We start from the raw sequence: 23,893 nt of genomic DNA, 5'->3' as shown, positions 1-23,893 counted from the left end.
AGGGAAATCAAAAATAAATAAATAAGGAAATAGGTTCTCCTCTCATACAATACATCCCTTCCCTCTTCCCCTCCTCCTAGGCTCCCCCCACCTCCCCTTTCCCCTGGATCCACTCCCCCTCCATTTCCCTTTAGAAAAGAGCAGGCCTCCCAGGGTATCAAATGAATATAGCGTAACAAGTTTCAATGAGACCAAACATAAACCCTCTTATCAAGGGTGGATGAGACAAACCAGTATGAGGAAAAAAGTGCCAAGAGCAGGCAAAAAAAAAAAAAAAAAAATCAAAGACACCCCTATTCCTGCTGTTAGGAGTCCCACAAAAACCCCAAGCTATACAACCATAATGTTTATGCAGAGGACCTAGCTCAGACTAATACAGAGTTCCTGATTGTTGCCTTAATCTCTATGAGGCCCTGTGACCTGTTTAGTTGATTCTCTGTCCATGTTCTCATGATGTCCTCAACCCCTCTGGGTCCTACAATCCTTCTTCCCCCTCTTCTGAGGTCTTCCCCCAAGCTCTGCCTAGTGTTTGCTTATGGGTCTCTTCATCTGTTCCCATGAGATGCCGGATGATGCCTCTCTGGTGACAATTGGGCTAGTCACCGATCTATGAGTATAGCAGAATATCATTAGGAATCATTTCACTGACTTTTTTCTCAGTGGTTCTCAGTTCTATTCTAGGTCTCTGGGCTATCCAGCCTCTGGATCCTGGCCCTCCAGGCAGTGACATTGGTGGGCTCCATTTCTTGGTGTGGTCCTCGCCTTGGACTTCAGTCATTGGTAGCCATTCCTACAAGCTCTGTACCACCATTACCTCAGCACAGCACATCCTACAGGAAGGAAAAATGGCAGGTCAAAGGTTTTATAACTAGGTTGATGTCTCCCACCGCTAGAAACCTTGCCTGGTTACAGAAGACAGCCAATTTGGTGTCTTCACCATGGTCACTCTTGCCAATTCCAGGGAATTCCCCGAGCACTAGGTTTCTACACTGGCTCCCAAATGCCCCCCAATTCAAGTTGTCTCTCCTAGTACTCTCTCCCTCCATCCCTTGCCCCACCCCACTTCAGCTCTTTCCGACTTTTCCTGATACCTCTCTGTTACAGGATGTCCTCATCAAGCTAGAACCGAGCTGGAAATGTCTAAACCACATATTCTAGAAGAAACTTCCACGACTTAATGTCTCCAGTTGGTCAGTGTTAGAAAAAGGACAATGCCAGCAACTAAAGGCTAGAGGGGCAGATGTCTTTGGGGAGCCGACTTGCTGCCACACCTGTGGTCCCATTGTTCAACTTTCAGGAACTTCACTGCAAGTCAATTAAACACAGCCATTCTCTAAAATTAAATGAGATAAAGCCACAGTACGTAACAATATCCAAAATAAGCAAAAAGGATCGCAGAGGACAACCAAATGCTAAACAAACAAACAAACAAATAAAGCCTCTCTCTTCCTCCCTACCTTTCTGTCCCTCCCTAACCCCCCTCTTTCTCCTGCGCATGTGCACCCTTTCACAAAGAAAAAAGGAGGAAAGAAAGAAAGCCTGATCTCTTTAGCTCTGTATTATATTCCTGTAATCCGAGGCGACCTGAGGAATTCCTATTTGCTTCGTATCTAATTCCCAAAGCTCGCTGAACTCCCACTGGGAACAATGGAGTACACACAGTTTCTACCTTCACTGCCCGCTACTTCCGCCTTTCCCCTCTGTTTTCTTTTCTTTTACTCACAACGTTGAAATCCAGCCAAATGTCCAATTACCTTGGAAAGTAAAAGGTAGAGGAGAAAGAAACACAAGTAAGCCTTTGGCGTCGTTTTATGAAGACATGTGATCTTAATTCAGAGTGAGGAGCGCTTTTTTTGCTGCACGGCGTGAGAACTGGAAAGAAATCAAGTTCTTTCGACAAGCCAGTGTTTGTGACTGCCCAGGTGACAGCGCCCTTGTTGCCATGCAAGTGCAGTTGTAGGTCGGGTGTGTGTGTCTATAAATCCACACCCCTTCGCCATGAATACATGAATGCACCCATGCATCCAGAATACATTTCTAACAAGAGCAGTGAGCAGCTCAGGTAAGCAAGCAAAACGTACAGACTACAATTTCTCAACCTCTGTTTTTGATTGATATTTTGCTATTTAAAAGTGAGGCTTGTGGTCAAAAGTGGAGAATATGAAATGAAACTATATTCTGTTGCTTCTGCTGCCTTGGTTTTCTGTGCTGGCTTCATAGGTTTACTCTCGATTCATTTTAATGATAGAACACACTAGACAAATTTAAATTATTTCTTTAAAATTTTTAAGCTTTTTTTTACATTAATTTTATGTGATAATTTAAATATTTTTAACTTTTTAATTTATTTGATTTTATGTCATGTGCACTGGTATTTTGTTTGCATATATGTCTGGGTGAAGGTGTTGGGTTTCCCAGAACTGACAGGTCTGAGCTGCCTTGTGGGTGGTAGAAATTGAACCCAGGTCCTCTGGAAGGGCAGTTAATCCTCTTAACCAGTGAGTCGTTTCTACTGCCCCAACCTTTTGTTTTAAAATGTAGAATTTTTCAATATTGAAGTAAATGCTTCAATTAAATTACTTTTCAAAAGTACAGAAACAAGGGCTGGTGTTTCCCAAGAACATCATCAGGTGCTGCTGTAATGTAAGAGTCATCTGAGTTCCTCCCAATACCTGTCCCTGCAGCTGGGACTCTTAGCAAGACACACGGGGAAGCATCACTGATCCCAAAACAACAAGAGACAAGCTACATTGCTTTGAATACACTCACTCCTTTCTTTTTTTTTCAACATCTAACAAAGGTTTTTGATTTTGAATATAGAAAGGTGCTTGATAATAGTACATAGTATAATTCTTTGACAATTGGGAATTATTAGGTTCCTCCTCAACTTTGAACATGGCCGGAAAAGAGCACAAATGATGAAATGGCATGTTCCCTCTTTCTTGATGTAGATTCCACCTGTGCATCTCTGTTTCTAACGTCGAGAACTTTCCAAATACTTTCTCCAGACTAGCTTTTCTTAGCTCTCCCTTCTAAGATCCTAAAAAGAATCTGAAGCATTTTTGGACGTTTTTAAGGAAGCTGAATAGATAATCTTTTGGATTTTTAAAATTAATTTGCCACCTGTAGCTAGCTCATCTGTGTAGCCCTTCTAGAAGCTGATAGGACTCTATTTTAGGTGGTTTTTTTCAACATCTCTACTGCAACTTTCAGCCTGATGGAAAACGAACTTCCCGAGTCCTGCTTGTTAGACCAGGCTGTTCGTGCTCCCTGCTAAGACCAGCCACTGCTTTCATTTCATCTTCCAGGTACAAGATGGCCTCTTTAAGGGAACATTCTGAAATGTTTTATGACTTAATGAGCTATAAGAACTGAAATGGATAGTGTTATCAGACGCAGTTACTGCTTAACAGGATTTTTTTAGGGCCTGGACACAAAGAAGGCAATAAATGGTTCTACTGGCAATTATGGATGGAAGTAATTCCAATATGACTAACGTGGGGTGGCAAACATCACCAATTCAGAGATGAGACAAGAAAGGTATCATTAAGAATGGAAACATACTGGAATAAGAGGGATAAGAAAGCATCTAGAGGGGTCTGTAGACATGGCCCAGTGGTTAAAAGTACTGTCTACTCTTCCAAAGGACCCAGGTTCAATTCCTAGCACCCATATTCCTAGCTCACAACTGTCTGTAACTCCGGTTCCAGGTGATCAGACACATAAAAAAATTAAATAAATTTTTAAAGTTTTTTTTAAAAGAACGCATCTAGAGAAACCAGGGTTTATATACTTCCACTGACCTCTTGTCCCAGATCTCAGATGCTATTTTACATTCACCATCACAGTGACCACCTGTTTCGCTGGGACTAAATTATTGCGTCTTACTAATCTTCTCATTTCCCACAATTCTTAATAGAGCTAAATATAGGCACAGTCCAGCAGAATCAATTAGTGGCCATTCGTTGCATTTGAGCTAGGAAATTTCATTATTATGGTGGTGTTCATTGCCAAATAACACAACTCCTCAGCAAAAAAAAAAAAGTGTTAAGAAAATTTAAACAAACACGAAGGCTATCTGTACACTTATTTCTACTCTGCTATCGGTGTTTCGTTTTTTAGCAATGTGACGATACTCGTCGTTTTCTAAACAGAGCACTTGTAAATTGAGTGTAAACGGCTCCATGGCCGTTGGAAAGCACAGGGGAGTGGAGGGACTACAGAGCACTGAGAACGAGGCGTGTCCACGTTCTACTTTGCTTCCTGCTTGAAGCTGAAAGAATGTTATATTTTTTTTTCCATATCTAGTCTCACGTTGCTATAGAGTTAAGGATATTGTTTTCAACTATTAGGCCCAGAAAGGGAAAACACAAAGAATCTTGGTCAACTTGGCTCTGCACAATGCAGCTTGACAGTGATTAACGAGCAGGATTGTGTTTGAGTTTCGCTGCAGAACTACACACACCACAGTGACCTCAGGTGCAGCTGGGCATCCTCAGCCTGTTTGGAAATGTCACCTTGAGTCAGGATTTCCAGAACCTTCAAGAACTTAATGTCTACTAAGATGGTTCAATGTTTTTAAAATGATACTCAGAGATTATCCGTGTGAAATTTTTAAAAAATGAACTTGTCATCATGGGGTTTGTCCAAATACCTTTGAGTAACAGACTGTTGAAAAAATGACCTGATTCTGAAAATGATTTTCTACGTCTAGCTGCCTCTGGGTGACCATCTAGGAGACGCGATGCTACAGTCCGCTCTGGCTCTCTGCCTCTTCCTGTTCACAGTTTCTTCCAACCTTGCCATTGCTATCAAAAAAGAAAAGAGACCTCCTCAGACGCTCTCTAGAGGTACCGTAATTTCACTGTAATTTCTATACTCAGTCATTTCAGCTGTTCTGAAAATATCTAGTGTATCCATCTATAGTTTTTTATCTTTTTTTATTAATTTATTCTTGTTACATAGCAGCCTTATTCATAATAGCCAGAACATGGAAACAGCCTAAGTGTCCATTAATAGAAGAATGGATAAAGAAACTGTGGTACATATACACTATGGAATACTATTCAGCTATTAAAAACAAGGAATTCCCAAAATTTGTGGATAAATGGATTGAGCTAGAAATGATCATAATGAGTGAGTTAACCCAGAAGCAGAAAGACTCAAATGATATATACTCACTTATATCTGCATGCCCAAGGGGCATGTCCTACAAAAGCCTTCACTTACCAGGAAACTGGGACAGAGGGGAGGACATCCTATTGGGACTCTAGATGAGAGAAGCATGGGAGAATGACAAAGTAGAAGGATCCAGAGGGTCCATCTATAGTTTGATAGAAGCAAAGGAAAAACTAGATTTTTTTCAGTATATGACTTTAAAACAAACTTCTCTAAAGGATGATCATTGATTTCAGATAGTAAATAATGAAATTTCAAATAAATATTAACACTTTGGGTTTGGGGAGTTGTTATTGTTTTGTTTTATTTTTGAAACAGGGTCTCTCCACGTAGCCTTGGCTGGCTTGGAACTCATTGTGTACACTAGGCTGACCTCAGACTCCTAGAGATCTGCTGTCCTCTGTCTCCCAAGCACTCAGCTTGGAGCACAGTACTAGGCCTGTCTCAGTATAAAAATGTATGAATCTTTTGTAGATGTGGTAAAGAACTGCCTTAATGTATATAGCTCTGACTATCAGAATCTTAGAAATCATTCATTGATGTCATAATGTTGTCCTGAGGGTACTTCAAGAGTCTTCGAAGCTTATTCAAATTTCTAGGCCTCTGCTGAGCTGTTTGTATGAAGATTCTGTGGTTCTGGTTAGAATCAGCCGTATGTCCATAATTGTTTACCTAAATGAATTCATCCAGCTTTAGCTCAGCAATCATAATCTATATGTCTAGAAAGCCAATCTATACTGCAAAACAAATAAAGAGCAAAAATACTTCCCTGGATAAAATGTATCACAGTGGAGCTGAGCGGCATTGCAGTAGAGCTGAGAGGCATTGCAGTGGAGCTGAGTGACATTGCAGTGGAGCTGAGAGGCATTGCAGTGGAGCTGAGCGGCATTGCAGTGGAGCTGAGAGGCATTGCAGTGGAGCTGAGCGGCATTGCAGTAGAGCTGAGAGGCATTGCAGTGGAGCTGAGAGGCATTGCAGTGGAGCTGAGAGGCATTGCAGTGGAGCTGAGCGGCATTGCAGTGGAGCTGAGAGGCATTGCAGTGGAGCTGAGAGGCATTGCAGTGGAGCTGAGCGGCATTGCAGTGGCTGCACTGTAAGACACTGGTATTCTGTGAGGCTGTTTAGATGGTCTAAAATTCTGCAGCAAAGTCTTACTCCATTTATTTACTTAATGTGTTAATGTCAGAAGACAACTTGCTGAGCTTGCTAAACTCTATTCTCTCCTTCTACCATTTGGGGTACAGGGGTCCAAGTACTCAGGTCTCCAGTTTTGGTTGTAGGTCCCTTTACATGCTGAGCCATCTTTCTGGCCCCGCTCTTGGCAAACCTTATGAAAACAAACTGGAGTATATATGGCTTCCTTTGAAGATCTTGGTTCTACCACGTCAGCTATGAAGACACTGTTTTAGTAGAGAGGATGACAACTAAATCAGAGAGTCACTGTGCTGCGAGCTGGTTTGTATCTGCTGATCCTTTTGCTATCTATTTCTATGTCGGAAATAGCTGAGAGGTAAGGGTGGAAGGCAGGAGCAGGTGGAAGGAGCATACTGCAGACCCTTAAAGCAAAGAACAGTGATAAAGAGTTAAGGACAGAGACAAGTTGAGAGAAAACAAATGATTAGTGAGAAAAGGAATAGATGGTTTTTTTTAAATAGACACACATACTGTGATCAAACCTATCTTTTCCCAAAAGAAATAAAGCCCAGCATGGCGGTGCTTGCCTTTAATCCTAGGCAGAGATTGGAGGATCTTTGTGAGTTCAAAGCCCAGCTGGTCTCAAAAACAAAGCAACTGCCCTAGACCTGGAACAAGTGCTTAGCATATAGCAGATACTCAATAAATGGATAACTGGTGAATTAATAAAATCATAGAAAACCGAAAAGCACAGGCAAAGCTAGAAACAAAAGTATAGCCATGAATCCAGACCTGGGAAAGAATTTAAATTCTGTCACATTTTGGTCCACCATGATTATAGCCTAGACTGTATAAAAATAGCAATGACACAATATGCCCCCCACAGAACTATGGGCATTTGGGAATTTATATTATTTTCTCTTTGTATTCCTAGGAACTAGTGGGTTAAAACAGGAAGATGACCCTTTAATGTCTATGGAACTAGGTTGAGTAGAAAAGGAGAATTAGGATATTATTGCTAAAGTTCTAGTAATTGAGTGACATTTACAACATATGAGGGGAGCTGGAAATATGGCTCAGCAGTTAAGAGCACTTGCTGCTCTTCCAGGGAACTTAGGCTCAAGCCTTGGCACCAGATGGCAATTCAAAACCATCTATAAGTTCAATTGCAGGGAATCTAATCCTGACCTTCGTGTGCACCAGGCATACATGTGGTGAAAATAGACATACATGCCAGCAAAACACCCATAGACAAAATATTTTAAAATATAAATAAACCTTTTAAAAATACAAGCAAAGAAAAAAAGACAATCAAGAGGTTGCTCTCATATTTCTAGAGTAAGTGCTAAATGTGCTAAAGCAAAGCCAGATCATCTTTCAGCATCTTTACAGAGAAGACGACTCTGGCTAGGGTGAGGCACCAAAACGACAAAGATGTCTTCCAATGCTAAGATGTTATATCTAGCACAAACATAGCTATTATTTTGCTGTTATTGTAAATTGGCACAATTATTTTGTAGAACAAACTAACATCCTTCAGAAACACTCAGAAAATTAAAATGCAAGCCAGTTGTGGTGGTGCTCACCTTTAACTCAGACCTTGGGAGTTCAAGGCTACCCTGACTCCAAGACAGCAAAAACTACATACTGAGAGCCTGTCTTTAAAAAAGAGTTGAAATGAAGTTACCGTTTAATTCAGAAACTTCACTTCTTCCTATACTCCCCAAGAAAATGAAAGTACATACTCATTCACAAACTTGTTCTTATATGTTCACAAGCAGCATTATTCATCAAAGTCAAAATTCCATCAGCTGATGAGGGTATAAAAAGTAGTTGTCTTAGTTACTGTTGCCATGATGAAACACCGTGACCAAAGAAACTTGGCAAGAAAAGGGTTTATTCAGCTTATGTTTCCACAGTACTGTTCATCACTGAAGGAAGTCAGCACTGGAACTCAAACAGGGCAAGATCCTGGAGGCAAGAGTTGATACAAAGGCCACAGAAGGGTGCCACTTACTGGCTCACTTCTCATGTCTTGCTTAGCTTGCTTTCTTGTAGAAGCCAGGACCACCAGAGCAGGGATGGCACCACCCACCATCAGATGGGCCCTCCCCTATCTATCTTTAAATAAGAAAATGTCTTACAGCTGGATCTTAAGGAGGCATTTTTCTCAATTGAGGTTCCCTTCTTTTCGAAGATTCTAGTGTATGTCAAGTTGGCCTGAAACTAGGCAGGATAATTGACCCCTTGGCAACTTGACACTCAAACATATCACTGTTAAAACCATAACCTTTCCTTTCTTGCTCATTCTCAATCAAGATCACACATTAATATCAATATCACAACATAAAATATTTCACATTTTAGCCCAGCATGGTAGCGCACACCTGTAATCCCAGCACTCAGGAGGTAGAGGCAGATGGATCTCTGTAAATTCAATCCCTGCCTAGTCTACAAAACAAGTCCAAGACTGCCAAGGCTACACAGAGAAACCCTGTCTCAAAAAAAAACCAACCAAACAAACAAACAAACATCCCACAGTCTTTACAAATTCAAACACTTTAAAATCCAGTCTCTTTTTTTAAAAAAAGCACTCTTTTTAAAACCTAAATGTCTCTTTACAATTTTACTCTGTCAATTGGGGGCTCCTGTAAAATAAAAAACAAACTGACTCACAGAGATAGGAAAATGTTTTCTTTAAGGTTGCCAAATACAATCAGTCAAAACACTATGAACGTAACATGAATGTCATTCCTGAATGTTCTGTGGTTCTTTTTGCTGTATGTAGTTTTTTTTTAATATAGGTGTAATAATACAAATGTATATGTAAAATTTTTAAATTAATTTTTAAAAGAACTTTAAAAAAATTAAACACTTTCTTACTTCAAGAGGGAAGAACAATCTGAACAAAGCAAAATCAAACTTGAAAAGTGTAAGTAACTTGCCCAATTGTCTCAGATTCACTCACAACTACGTCTATCTCCTTTCTAAAGCTAATGGATTCTCTCATCACAGCTCTCTCTTTCCCACTATTGCACACTTTGGTTGTTTTCAGAATGTGTATGTGTGTGTGTGTGTGTGTGTGTGTGTGTGTATGTGTGTGTTTCCAAACATAATATTTTCTTCCTTAAATAAAATGAAAAAGTAAAGTAGAGTTTGGAATTCCTTTTCTCTAATGTGCACTACGTAGAAGCAGTCAGCATCCTCTGGCACTCAAGATACAAAGAGCACTTTGTAGTGCAGTGCAAAAGACTCGTGCAAGTTTTCTTAGAACTATGTGATGATAACTATTGTTTCATGTCCATTCTGAAAGCTGGAGCTTCTGCATGACCAGAGATGTCTTCTGAGGCACCACCATCCAGCGCTGATCAGCACTGATCAGGTTCAAGGTTGGGTCATGAGCTTTGATGCACACTCCCAAATCCTCCAAAGGGCACCACTTCTCTGTATCCAGATAGAATTTACTATCTTTTACACTGTCAGTCAACAGCTTTGGAGCTATTATACGTCTGGAGATTGCCATCTGCTCATCAGACAGAACCCTATGGCCCTGGGATAATGCTTCTATTTATCTCTTCCTCAGGGTGGGGAGATGACATCACCTGGGTACAAACTTATGAAGAAGGTCTCTTTCATGCTCACAAAAGGTAAAATCCTTCTTAGTTACTGTTCCCATGCCATCTTTCATGCCTCATGGAAGAGCCAGAACCAGTCTTATTAGCTTATGAAAGAATGCCGCTGTTCTCGTCCTGTTACTGGATGCTGCGTGAAGTCACGCTTGCTACTGTTTTAGTACTGTTTTAGCTACGCTTCTCATACTGTAACCAGACACCTAGCCAGAAGATTTGTAAAGGGGGAAGGATTTATCCTGAGTCAGGACTTGCACATAGAATCCATCATTGTGAGGAAGGCATGGCTGCAAAGGCAGCAGGTCCATCACACTAGCAGTCAGCAAACAGAGGGTGGGGCCAGAACCGGGGCCAGACGTAACCTTTGAGGAGGTTGCACAAGCCCTCACTCTCTCCATTTTTTTTAACTTTATTTTTTTATTAATTAATTTATATTACATCTCAGTTGTTATCCCATCCCTTGTATCCTCCCATTCCTCCCTCCCTCCCACCTTCACCCTATTCCTCTCCTTCTGTGACTGTGACTGAGGGGGACCTCCTCCCCCTGTATATGCTCATAGGGTATCAAGTCTCTTCTTGGTAGCCTGCTCTCTTTCCTCTGAGGGCCACCAGGTTCTCCCCATCCAAGGGACGTGGTCAAATATGGGGCACCAGAGATCATGTCAAAGTCAGTCCCCACTCTCCACTCAAACTGTGGAGAATGTCCTGTCCATTAGCCAATGGACAAGGACTGGCTAGGGACAGGTAGGGATTCGATGTTTACTGCATGTATTGTCCATGGCTGGTGCCATAGTTTGAGCAGGATCCCTGGGCCCAGATTCACCCATCAAAATGTTCTTCTTGTAGGTTTCTAGGACTCTGTGTATCTTTCTATTTCCCCATTCTCTCATAATTCTCTCACCTAGAGTCCCAATAGGATGTCCTCCCATCTGTCCCACTTTCCTGGTAAGCGAAGACTTTCATGGGATACAGAGGTTAAGAGCACTGACTGCTCTTCCGAAGGTCCTGAGTTCAATTTCCAGCAACCACATGGTGGCTCACAACCATCTGTAATGAGACCTGGTGCCCTCTTCTGGCATGCAGATGTATATGCAGGCAGAGCACTGTATACATAATAATAAATAAATAAATCTCTCCACCTTCTAAAGGTTCCACAACTTCGAAAAACGACACCAGTAGCTGGAGACCAATTGTTCAAACAAACAAGCCTATAGGAAACATCTCACATTCAAACCTTAACAAGTGAGATTCTTCATTTGTAAAAGCTCTAAATCTCTCTGAATTTCTTTATGGCAGAGGAAAGCTTTAAGTGTAAGCTGTATGAGCAAGGTGGGGCCACTCACTAGGCACTATGCAAGCTTGCTAGGAAAGCAGTTTAAGGCAACCGTCTTCTACAGGTCTGGCCAGCCAGACACCTCAGGGAGCTTTATTTCACACTCATATTCATAATCAGCCAAGTAGTAGTTGATTGTCTTCTGCTGTGTGCCTGGCACTAGCCCAGGCTCACCAAATGTAACATAATTTTTATTTTTAAAGATCTACTAAATCTCCTGGAGAAAATTTTGAATATCTAAAGAACATTCATTTTCAATTCTCCCATTTAAAAATTTAGCTAAATGCTCTCAGAACTGAATAAACAATGATTTAAGACTAAGAGTTAGTCTGTTTAATAAGCCAATATTTAGGGCAGGTGATGTAGGTCAGCCGACAGATTTTTAGCAGAGCAGCCAAAAGCCCCGAGTTCCATCCCCACTGTCACCTAAAATGGAATCTGGAAGTAGGTGTAAGAGGATCCGAAGTTCAAGGTCATGCCAGCTCTGTAGTAGGTTTAAGGCTTGCCTGGCATTCTGGAGGCTTGTGGAGTCAGATGGGTTCCCGGAGCTCACTGGGTAGCCTAGATGAAATGGTTCACATCTACTTCAGTGAAAGCCTGTCTAAGAAAGTAAGGTAGAGCACTGATGTAGGCTGTCAGTGACCTCCTGCCGTGGTCTCAGGTGTTTACAACCACACTTTCATGTGCATGTGCTACCTACAGATACCACACAGACACTCATGTGCATGCACTGCATACACATACCACACAGACACTCATATGCATTCACCACATACACATACCACACACAGCACTCATGTGCATGCACCGCATACACATACCACACACAACACACACACACAAATTGATGTGTCAAATTAGTCAAAGAGGATATTAAGAGGAAATGTTTTTTATTGTTTTGAGGCAAATCAAAGTGGAAAGTCAACATACTAAAAATTATGCAATGTACTATAAACAATCAAAGAGGAAATTTTTCTGAATCAGTACCTTCATTGACATAGTTTTCCAACAAGGATCTTTACCTTATCTTTTACTTGAAAGAAGAAAGTTACAAATAATGTAATAATGTGCCTTAAAGACCCATTCCATTCTCCCAAAAAGAAAGAAACTAAGTTCAAAATTAGTATTAGGAAGGAAATAATAAAAACCAGAGCGAACACGAGAAAACGGTAGATAGGACCATACAAAGAAAAGCTGCTCTTTTTCTCTTATGGAAGAGGTAAAACCAACATAGCAGTAAATGCACCAATAAAGAAAAAGAGTAATCTAATAAAATGAAAAGTGAAAAGGAGAAATTACAAATCGTATTACATGGGGTGGAGAGGGGCAGGTAAGAGCTCTTACTGTTCTTCCAGAGGACCAAAGTTCAATTTCCAGTACCCATGTGCCTGTAACTGCAGCTCTATGGAATCCAAAACCCTCTTTGGAGGTTGACAATGACATCCTGCTCTGAATCCAGGTGTTTACAACTACATATTCATGTGCATCCATTACGTACACATACCACACACCACACTCATGTGCATGCAGTACACACACACACACACACACACACACACACACACACACACACACACAAAAGTAAAAACCAACCAATGGGGAAAAAACCAAAATGGATTACAAAAATAGTCATCAGAGACTATTTTGAATAACTTTTAAGTCAATAAAATAAATATACTCGCAGAAACATCAATTCCTATACACATAAAACCATTATGATTATATCATGAACGAATAATTTGAGCAGACTATTAAAGAAATTGTATTCAGAATTTTGAAAGTTTGGGTGTGAGTCCCAGCTTCTGTCCTGTTCCCCTGCTGGGTGGAGTCTCTCAGAGGACATCTATGCTGGGCTAGTATCCACTTATAAGTGAGTATATACCATGTGTGTCTTTCTGAGCCTGGGTTACCTCACTCAGGATGATCGGTTCTACTTCTATCCATTTGCCTGCAAATTTCAAGATTTCCTTGTTTTTAATACCCGAGTAGTATTCCATAGTGTAAATGTACCACAGATTCTTTATCTATTCTTTGCTCGAGGGACATCTCGGTTATTTCCAGATTCTGGGAATCAGGACAGGTGCTGGGTCTTGCTGCTGAACTCCATGTGAGAGTGGTATAGAAGGACCCAGAGGGTTCAGCAGCCCCACAAGAAGTCCATCAAGGCTGGCGAATCTGGACCTAGTGATGCCTACACAAACTGTTGCAGCAGCCAAGGACAATGCATACAGTGAACAGAGACCCCCCTGTTCAGACATAGCAAATGGACAGCTCATTCTGCAAGGTTCTGGGGGAGTGCAGACTGCCTCTGACATGAACTCTGGTGCCACCAATTTGATCACTTCCCCTTGGTGGGGAAATCCTGTGGGCACACAGAAGAAGGGGATGCAGGCTGTCTGGATGAGACCTGATAGTCTGTGGTCATATGGTAGGGGAGGAGGTCCCCTCTGTCTGAGGTCTAGGGGAGAGGAAGATATTAAGTGAGGGGATAACAACTGGGATATAATCTGAATAAACTATAATGAATTAAAATTTAAAGACCAATTCATAATCTCCTAAGAAGAAAGAAGAAAAAAAGAAGTTTTCCATCAATGGGTAGCAGCAGTGCACACCCTTCATCCTAGCACTTGAGAGGCAGAGAGAACTCTGTGACTTCAAAGATGATCTGGTCTACAGTGCAAGTTCCAGGACAGCCAAGGCTACACAGAGAATTCCTGTCTTGGAGAGAAAAAAAAATGTCTTCCATTAAAGTAAATACCAGGAGCTAATGGATTAACTTGTAGGAGCTAGTAACCAGTATCTAATGGTTTAACTTTACCAAACTTCTAAACTTTGTGTTTGTTTTTGAAACAGTTCTTCTACATGGCAACTGGCCTCAAATTATGTTCCTGCCTCAGCTCCCCATGTGCTGGCTTTACAGCTGTGTGCCAACACTCCCTGCCGCCTACTAAACTATTAAAGAACCAATACTAATCCTCCTGAAACTCACTTAAAAATGGAAAGGAAATACCACATTTAAATTCTCTTAAAAAGGCTATCATTACCCTGGTAACAAAATCAGGTGAACGCTACAAGAAAAGAAAACTGTAGGTCATACCTTTGCAGTGGTTTGAGTGAAAATGCCCGCCATAGGCTCATAGGTAGTGGCACTATTTGGAAGAATAAGGACATGTGATCTTGTTGGAGTGGGTGTGGTCTTGTTAGAGAAGTTATCTCACTTGGGCTTTGAGGTTTTTAAATGCTCCAGCCCTCCCCCTCCCTCTCTCTCTCTCTCTCTCTCTCTGCTTGCTATCTGTGGGTCCAGATGTAAAGCTCTCAGCTACCTCTCCAGCACCGTGTCTGCCTGCATGCCACCATAAATGATAATGGACTAAAGCTCTGAAACTGTATGCAAGCCTCAGTTAAATGCTTTCTGTTAAAAAAGAGTTGCTGTGGTTATAGTGTCTCCTCACAGCAATAGAACACAGACTAAGACACCTTTGCTGAACACCAATGTCAAATAGAATCTAACAGTACATTTAAAACATCCTTGGCTACGGTTGAGTAGGATTTAACCCTAGAATGTAGAATCAATTAATATATGCAAAAAAGCATATGCAAATACCCTATATTAACAGAATGAAGAATCATATGATCTCTCAGTACATACTGATAAGCATCTGACAGAACTTAGCATCCACTCACAGCAAACTAGCTGGGGCTATCCCTCCCCATGATAAGAAACACATGACCTTAGGTCATATGCCCAGTGGAGAACAGTTGGAAGTCTTCCTCTAAGGTAAAAAAGACAACAGTGCCCACTCGCACTACTCTTCCACATGGCATCTCCAGACGGCCTGACCAACCTAACTAAAAATGTAAAAGGCATCCAAATGACAAAGGAAAAAAATAAACCAGGTGCACAGGACATAACTGTATACACAGAAAACTCCAAAGGTTGTTGGATCTAATAAAAGACTTCAAGTCTTGTGGGTTCAATGATGAAAAAGTAACTAAACACAAGAAACTAATAGTTATGATTATATGACTTTTCTGTATAGCCAAAAACCATACGCAATGGAAGAAGAGAAGAAAAGAGGAGGGGAAAGGAAGGACTATATATCACAAGAATGAATTTCTCTAATAGAGTCTTCTTTAAAGGAAAAGAAAACCTTGTCAATACAGTGAGTGAAGGACATGACAGTTCACAGAACAAATAGCACACACCTGGAGCACATGAAAGTAATGTAGCAATGATCTTTTTTCTTTTCATATATTAGGTAAAATAATTTAAAACTGATGCCCATTTTAAAAGAGGAGCTTCTAGAAATTTATTCACAAACATGTATACACAGGTGTGAATTCATACACAAATAACCAGTGCATGTTTACAGAATAAGTGTTTATTCAAATGTCCTAATCTCCCAATGGGAAACTGAGGAGGATTTAAATATCCATTTTTAAGAAGACTAATTAGAGAAGTTCAAGTATATTTAGTGAGATGATATATTTAGAAAAAATCTATGTAATAACATTTAAGATATAAATTACATTGGCAAAAGGAAAATGTATATGTGACAGTGTTTGTAGGTTCTCTTTTATTTTTAGAGAGTGAGTCTCCCTAAAATGCCTTCCTTGGCTTGCCTTTGAGTTCTCCATCCTCCTGGCCGAGTCTCCCAAGCAGCTCCTGTTCAGATGCCTGCTCAACACCTGTCCTGTGCTTTTAGGAGTACACACACACATGCACACACGTAGAGGACATGTCTGCCAGACAACACACATCTACATTTGAGAAACTGGCCCCAAAAATGTGTGGAAGAAAACAGGAATGATAATACAGCTTATTTATGGAAGACGGATCTGGAAGAAAGAACTTCAATCTTTCCAAGTTTTCAGTCAGCTAAATTTAAAATCAATTTTAAAAGAAAAACGTGTACAAATTGAAAGGGCTAGCTACCAGTGATGACAATCAGTGAGGCCATGGACAACCGCTACATTTTAAAGCCTCAAAAGTTCAGATCCCCCCTCCCTCAATGCTTCTCACAACTGGACATACAGTTTTAGATCAGGGAATCACACATTCATACAGTATATTAACTCAAAACTGACTTTTTTTTTTACTTTAAATTTTTGGGAAAATAAATATATAGTATTTTGTAATGTGAAAATGACACTAAACTCACATTTTAGTGTTCACAAATGCAGTCTTTATTTGGAACACAACCATCCTCTTTTTTCCCCACATACCATATTTAGCTACTTCTGTGTGATAATGCCAAAGTCAAGTCCTGGAAATGAAAATGTGGCCACAAACCCTTAGGTATTTACTCTTTTCAGCTGAAAAGACACAACAGAAGCTGAAATCTTGATTTAGACTGTGGCCACTTCAATTCCCACTATAGAGTCTCAGTGCTTTTCTTTAAATGGACTAACAGCTCATTTGCGAACTGTTAAGAGTGAGTCGTCCATGCAATTGATAAGGTTTTCCTTGGATTCTAATTGCCATGATCTGATGCTGAAGTTAATTCTGCAAGACTTTTTTCCATAAGCACAGTTGACCCCTTTCAAGATGTCTTGTAGATGCTAGGAAGAAGCAGTGGTCAGTCAGAAAAGCAGGGTGGCCAGCACCCCAGATGGCTGTCTCAGGATGCCTACTGAGCTCAGTTAGAAGAGCTATGTAACAGAAAGCTGATGTTTACAGGCTGAGTATAGACCTACCTGTGGGAGCATCATTAAGCACCTTAGGCTCAGGAGGGCTCAACCTAGTTTGACCTGTCTGTGAAAGCCTCACTGAATAGCTATAAGTTTAGCATGCTGCTCATAAGAACTGGGTGTGGCATTTCATTCATCACAGCTCAAGTCTGCAGCTTTACCAATGTCTGATGCAGGTGAATGGATGCTTTCGAGCTATCCTATAAATCCTGAAGGTAATTTGGACGAGTCTTATCCAAAATGTACTGTTGTTGTTGTTGTTGTTGTTGTTGTTGTTGTTGTTTTGCTTTGTTTTCGAGACAGGGTTTCTTTGTGTAGCCTGGACTGTCCTGGAGCTTACTCTGTAGACCAGGCTGGCCTCAAAATCAGAGATCTGCCTGCCTCTGCCTCCCAAGTGCTGGTATTAAAAGTGTGCACCACCACCACCACCTCTCCTCAAAATGTACTTCTAATCTAAGTTTGATAAGTAAATGAAATTATTCACTCAAAGTTTGTGTTTAACATTTACTGGGACTAAGAAAATGCTGGATACAGCACAGACTTATGCAACCACTGAATTTATATAATTATATTTTGTAATTGGTTTTGAAAAGATTTATGCTGGCCTGGGAATGTAGCCAACTAGTAGAGTGCTTGCCTAGCATGTCCAAAGATTGATTACCAGGATTGTCAAATAACCTAATTAATTAATACATAAAATTTTTGATGAATAAGTATATCCCAAAATCTCTCTTCTGATGCATATCATTATCTTAGTAGTAAAACCCATATTTGAAAAATATCATTATATATACATATATATATATGTCTTAGTCAGTTTTATGTTGTTATAATCAAATATATAAAGTTGAATAATTTGTAAAGAAAGAGGTTTACTTAGCTCCAGAAGTTTAAGAGCATGGACATCAATATTTACCTGGCTCTGATGAGGCCTCATGGCAGATGGCATCACAGGATATGATTGTGTACAAAGGGGATTAAAAGCTCCCAGCCTCCCAGTAATGTGTCCATGTGGGACCTAATCCAGCCAGGAGCTCAGACCCTCTCCCAGGAGACACAGTAACATCTTGAGGGCAGAGCCGTTATCTAACCACCTCCACGTTTCCACCACCTCACCACCCACTGGGGACCAGGCTCGCACCACGAGAGCCTTTGGGGGAAAGATAGAATCTAAACCGTGAAAATATCCACATCATAATCGTGTAGTCCCTTCAGTAATTACTATTCTCATTTTGCTTAGAGTTAGGACGTAAATTAGTTAGTATAACACTTTTGTTCAGAAAAATATATTAATAGGGGACTCTCTTGAATTATTTGTAAATTTAGGTTGACACATGAATGAGAGGATATGAAAATGATCAAATATGAGTATGTTGTAAAATCTTAAAGGACAAATTGAGAATGTTTTACGTTGACTTTCCTGAAATCATATAGCATGTTTTCATTAGAAAGAAGTGTTGTTTATAGCGGCTCTTGACTCCTGGAGATAGCATTGTTTTCTAATTATCAACACATACAATAGTGTGCCTAAGGGCCACCTGCCACTTTAAGCTACAGTTTCTGTAACCCACACCAACAATTCTCACTTCAGTAAGCTGTGCAGCCTGTGAGCTAACACTTTTAATAATGTACATGGTTAGTTCTGTGGCCACATACGGGATGACAGTACCTACTATAGGCTACATTGCCATGACGTAGGAGTCTGAGATTCTTATTTAAGTCTAGTCAATTGCACCAACTTCAAGTCTAATTCCATTTTATAATTTAATTCATCATTAATTACTTAATCATATTAACTTTATTTATTAAAATAAATTAATTAATTAACGTTATGCTTCCTCTGTTTAGTAACAAGCCATTGATGGTGATTCACCACCTGGAGGACTGTCAATACTGTCAAGGTAAGTTTAGCACCTTGGACCTTACTGTACATCCAAACCTAAGGCGGAGTGAGCTGGTAAGAATAGTTAAGAAGGCACCCAGACAAAATTTAACTCCCAGAGTACCAATCCTACCAAGATGCTTAAAGACCAAAAGAGAGCCACCTAGGGGCGTCCTCTGGTAACTACAGCAGAAGGATTGTGAGTCAGAGGGAAATCTGGACTAAGAAGTGAGGCACAGTCCAGACAAAAGATTATAATGATTGTTTATATCTGCTGAGTGTGAAACTATGATGTGCTTTTAAAAATGTGACGCCCACATCTTAAAAGTCAAAATGAGAGGGGAAACTTGCTGACAGAAATGTTTCTAACTAATGAGTTCCTAAGCAGTGTAAATGATAAAACTACCGTCCTCATTAATGTAATTTGTCCCTTGGCATCTCCGTGTTCAGATTTTACTTCATTGATTTCCAACCATGGGCTAAGTGGTAAAAGGGCAACAAACTATTTACACCCATGTCAGTGACACAAATGATATAAAAAAAAAACATACGAACTTTGATATTTCATCGACGATATCTTGACCCCTTAAGCAAATTGACATTTTGTTCTCCCTCACAGCACTTAAAAAGGAATTTTCCAAAAATGAAGAAATACAAGAAATGGCTCAGAATGACTTCATCATGCTGAATCTCATGGTACGTGATCTTGGCACTGTTTCCTTAATATTAGAACATCATGAAGATTTTGAACTTTTTTTCCCCCTCCAAATATGCAGGGTCAAGTATTTTAAAAGACCTTAATGTATAATTTCCTGAAATTTTAAATTTCAAGAAGGATGCTACACAGTCCAATAACTTCATTTATCTCATCTTCTGCTAGCATGAAACCACGGACAAGAACTTGTCACCTGATGGGCAGTACGTGCCGAGGATCATGTTTGTTGGTATGTGTGTAACTTCATGTCAGGTGTGCAAAGTTAGTAGGAACCTCTGCATTCTTGCTTTTATTTGCTTTGAGACTTGAACTTAAGCATTGTTTTTTTTTAAAGAGGGGCCATTTCTAACCCAAACAATAACATTATGTTCTTGTTTGATCTATGCCAAATTTTTAATTTTTTTATTTTTTATTACTACTAATAAAATTTATCTTTATTATTACTAACAAATTTTATACATTTATGCTACTAAATCAAAGTATGCATGAACTGTTAGTACAATACCCCAAAATAGACTAACAGAAAGCCATAGCTCTCTAAGAGGAAACTGTAGCCTAATCCATGGATTTGTTTGTAAGTTTGCCTGACCGTGGTTTGAGAGGAGGGTGAAGAAATAACTTTCAGAACATGTTAAGTAGTGTTTGAGTGATTTTGTTTTGTTCTTTTTTGGCAGACCCTTCCTTGACGGTCAGGGCTGATATAACTGGAAGATACTCCAACAGACTATACACATATGAACCCCAGGATTTACCCATGTGTGAGTGTTCATAAATTACACCGGATAGTAGTAGCACATGACCCTGACACACTAAAAAGATGCAAACATTAAGAGAGATACTGCTTTCTCCTAGTGTCAAAGACTCAACGTCATGTTCTCAGATGACAATAATGGCAATTTTGCCCTTCTTAAATGTCTATAAATAATGAAGTATGAATTTACTTAGGACTTTAACCATTTTTAATAACAGTCACTATAAGCCTTATTTAATTGGTCACAATCCAGCAATACTGGATTAATTCAATAGCTAATTAAAAGGAAAACTCTCAATGCTCTCTTAATAAAATTGCTTATTGTAAGTGAACCTGATGAGCTACCTCTCATTGGTGTAATCCATAAGTTTGCAACTATTCATTTTGTTTATTAATATAGTATGCTAATGAGCCAATTAACATAAAAGTGTAAACAACCCAACTTTATTTACTATAAGCTAGATTCTAACATTCACTACTTTCATTTACTAACAGAACAACATGTCTTTACTCTCATTTCAGTAATAGACAACATGAAGAGAGCACTAAGACTTATCCAATCAGAGTTGTAAGGAATGATGGAAAGATGCTTCAAGGCTAAAAGGTCGAATGTGTGACATAAACATCTGGCTCACTAACAAACACCAAATGTGCAAGTTCATGGATGTGTTAACATCATTATTTAGACTTATGACATGTCTATGATAATTTATGACACTAAAATTATATTTTAATAAATGTTTAACTGCATGGTGATGCTAGAGTCCAATGTTTACCTATATCTCTAGCAAAGATGGTTTGCCATGAGCTCAGAGTTGCTATGCTTTGCATATGAAATGTCCTCACTGCCTCATGTCTTGAAGGGTTGGTTCTCAGAAAGTAAAGTTCTGGAGACTTTAGAAGGCAGGACCTAGCTAGAGGTTATATGTCATGATGGGTAGCTCACTGAGGGCATCTGGTCTCTGCTACCTTCTTATTTTACTCTTTACTTCCTGTGGACCAATAAGAGGAACCTCTGCCACACACTGCCCACAAAAATTGGTCGCCCAAGTACATGGACCCAGTTGACCATGGACCAGACCCTCTAAACCATAAACCAAAGTAGAACCTGCTTTCCTGCCTTATGTGGTTGATGTCAGGCACCTTGGTCATAGCCAAAAAAGTATCTAATACAGTTCTAGTGGAGGAATGCCTTGAATAAGAAGTCACTGGTTACTTTCACTTCCTCAACTCTCATTCACTATGTCCGTTAATCTAAGTTTACATCTATCTTCTCCAACATATCAAATCTGCTGGCGTAGACAACAAATGAAGTCCTTGTTATGTATTTGAACACTTAGCAGAATATTTCAGAGTTAATCACTTACTTATTTTCCCTTTTAAGTTAAGATATGCATTTGAAAACTAATCCAAATAAACAGAATATATTTTAAAATTCAACTACATGTTTTCCTTGGTTATTAGTAGATACTTTAAATTTTTAATATTCTAAGAAAATTGAAGCTGTATCAGTAATATTAAAGAATGTCTCCAAATAATTGTCTGAAAAAGATGATATACCCTCCTCCTAAAATGATCAGATGACCAGTTCCTACTTCAGTTCTTCACAGAAAGATACCAAAAGGTTAACAAAATGTTGCATGTCTTTTTAAATAACAAGAAAATTTCTGCCAAAAGGGACCCCACAGTCAGTCAGGAAGAAACAATTGTCAGAAGGCAGGACACCTCTGGATAGTTAGTGTTCCTAACTCAAAATCTGACTGCATTTCTGAGGTGAATTGAATAAGAAACTGTATACTTGAGCTAGACACACACCGTCTGATACTCATGCCTCACTGACTCCAAGAATGGATGAGAGAAACATTGCTCCAGGTGTCATTTGACCACCATCCTGATGGTTTTAAATAATACTTTTAGTAAACTGATCTATGTTATAAGACCTTGGGTGGCCCTTCGTGAATAAAAATAAAGACACCAAGACGTTTTAATATTTCAAAGCTTTGGCCTTAGCTGGGCAGACGTTCAACTAGCTTATCTAAGCTGACCCTACTGTCTAGCCCCATCCAGCCTCGTGGCTGGCTATGCCTTCCAGGCATGAAGTCAGATCCATTTCTTCCCATGTCTCCTGGGGAAAAGCCTTTCCTCTTTATTCTTCCCAGAGTTCCTTTCTCCCTACCAGGAAGTCCCTCCTTCCACATCCATTACCCAAGAGAACAACAAAACCTACCACCCCAACCTAAGGGGATGGGATGTTGTTCTTATTTAGATTGTTTCCTGTTGATTTGGGGTGTAGCATTTGGGGGGACAGGGAAATTGGAAAAATGGTTAGGTCTTAAAAGGTTGGCTGTAACATTTGTTGTTCATTCTCTGGGTGTTGTGAAAGTTCAGGCTTAAGTGTAGTCTTTACTAGATGAGTCTGTAAGGCTGGATGAATTGAGGTCACCTGGGGTCAGTAGCTTTCTTTGAAACTACCCTGGAAGCTAGCCTTGATGAAACAGCATTTGAGGCAGTCTTTAAGGCTGAATCACATGGACTATTTATCTTGTCTTTTTTGGTGTTTGGTCCTTTTGCTCTGTCAATATATCAATTTTCACAAGTATTTAAATCTCAATTCATGTTATATGAAAGGATGGATGTAATATAAAGTCAATGGGATTCTGGAGCCAACAAGACTTATTGGCTATGCATAGACATTTATGCCTTAGATAGTCTCAGAGATGTACCCATGTAGCAGGACCAGCAATACAAGTTACTTGCTTGTTCTGTTGTCTACAGCCAAGATCTTCAATCTTCAGGATGCCTTCTTCAGTCAAATCTGAGTCTATTCTGAATATATACATACACACACACACACACACACACACACACACACACACACACACATATGATTATGTATACCCAATATAAGAACTATCTAATGGTGCACATTTGTATAGTAATACAGTTAATAATTGATTCCATTTCTGAGTACATGGGAAAGAAGGAGAAAAATGTCAGTAGTCATTCAGTGTGACCTACAGAAGAGATTCATTGACAACTTAGTTTCTAAAAATAAAAAAGAATAATCATTTCTTTTTATTTAGAGTGAATGGTAAATGTGTCACTGGATAAAAATTGACTTTTGTTTGTAATACAATGTATATTTTGTTATACATTTATATATAGTTGTATTAATCATAAATTTAATATAATTCATTTTAAAGGGTAAATTTGTAATAATTAATATTATTAAATAATTTTGGAATCTTTTATTTCCTCTAAACTTTTTTAATTTTTAAGTTCTATAGCCTACTTGATGTTTCTAATTAATAGCATCATTTCACAAAATGACTTGCTTAGAACCAACCACTTCTAGATTTGCTCTTACAAGTTGTGTTTAAGAATACGCATCAGCATTTGTGGGAGGTTCTGGGGTATAAATGTTTTTATTTCCTCAGATGAGGTGATGAGAGGAAAGCCATTCTAAAGCCTTTCTAGTTCTTTCTGAACTCTCCCTCGTTGATTCAACTCAGCTATTCTGGCCTACACTCCTCTCCAAGCTGACTGATTCCAACTGGCATCTCTTGACTTCTGACTGAGT

General features: G+C 39.5%; 2 protein-coding genes and 1 long non-coding RNA gene across 3 annotated transcripts in view; 1 reads left to right on the top strand and 2 right to left on the bottom strand.

The window, feature by feature from the left end:
- The window catches only part of LOC311604068 (high mobility group protein B1-like), a 53,647-nt gene extending 48,896 nt beyond the window's left edge, over nucleotides 1–4,751 (bottom strand). The window contains 1 exon segment of the mRNA XM_084793589.1: nucleotides 4,655–4,751. The gene's annotated coding sequence lies outside the window, so the exon portion shown is untranslated.
- On the top strand, nucleotides 1,714–23,562 carry AGR3 (anterior gradient 3, protein disulphide isomerase family member). The gene is made up of 8 exons (XM_084793590.1): nucleotides 1,714–2,062; nucleotides 4,715–4,850; nucleotides 9,896–9,959; nucleotides 18,814–18,866; nucleotides 19,467–19,543; nucleotides 19,728–19,791; nucleotides 20,237–20,320; nucleotides 20,836–23,562. Exons 2-8 carry the CDS (start codon nucleotides 4,745–4,747, stop codon nucleotides 20,883–20,885), a joined length of 498 nt encoding a protein of 165 aa, XP_084649716.1. The 5' UTR covers nucleotides 1,714–2,062; nucleotides 4,715–4,744; the 3' UTR covers nucleotides 20,886–23,562.
- Nucleotides 5,503–23,893, bottom strand: part of LOC311604071 — a 32,270-nt gene continuing 13,879 nt past the window's right edge. The window contains exon 4 of the long non-coding RNA XR_014781367.1: nucleotides 5,503–6,734. This is a non-coding gene — a long non-coding RNA (uncharacterized lncRNA). The remainder of the gene's footprint in view (nucleotides 6,735–23,893) is intronic.

Source organism: Acomys minous (genome assembly GCF_964271855.1).
Source record: "Acomys minous genome assembly, chromosome: 8".
NCBI lineage: Eukaryota > Metazoa > Chordata > Mammalia > Rodentia > Muridae > Acomys > Acomys minous.
This window is presented reverse-complemented; position numbering and strand designations above follow the sequence as displayed.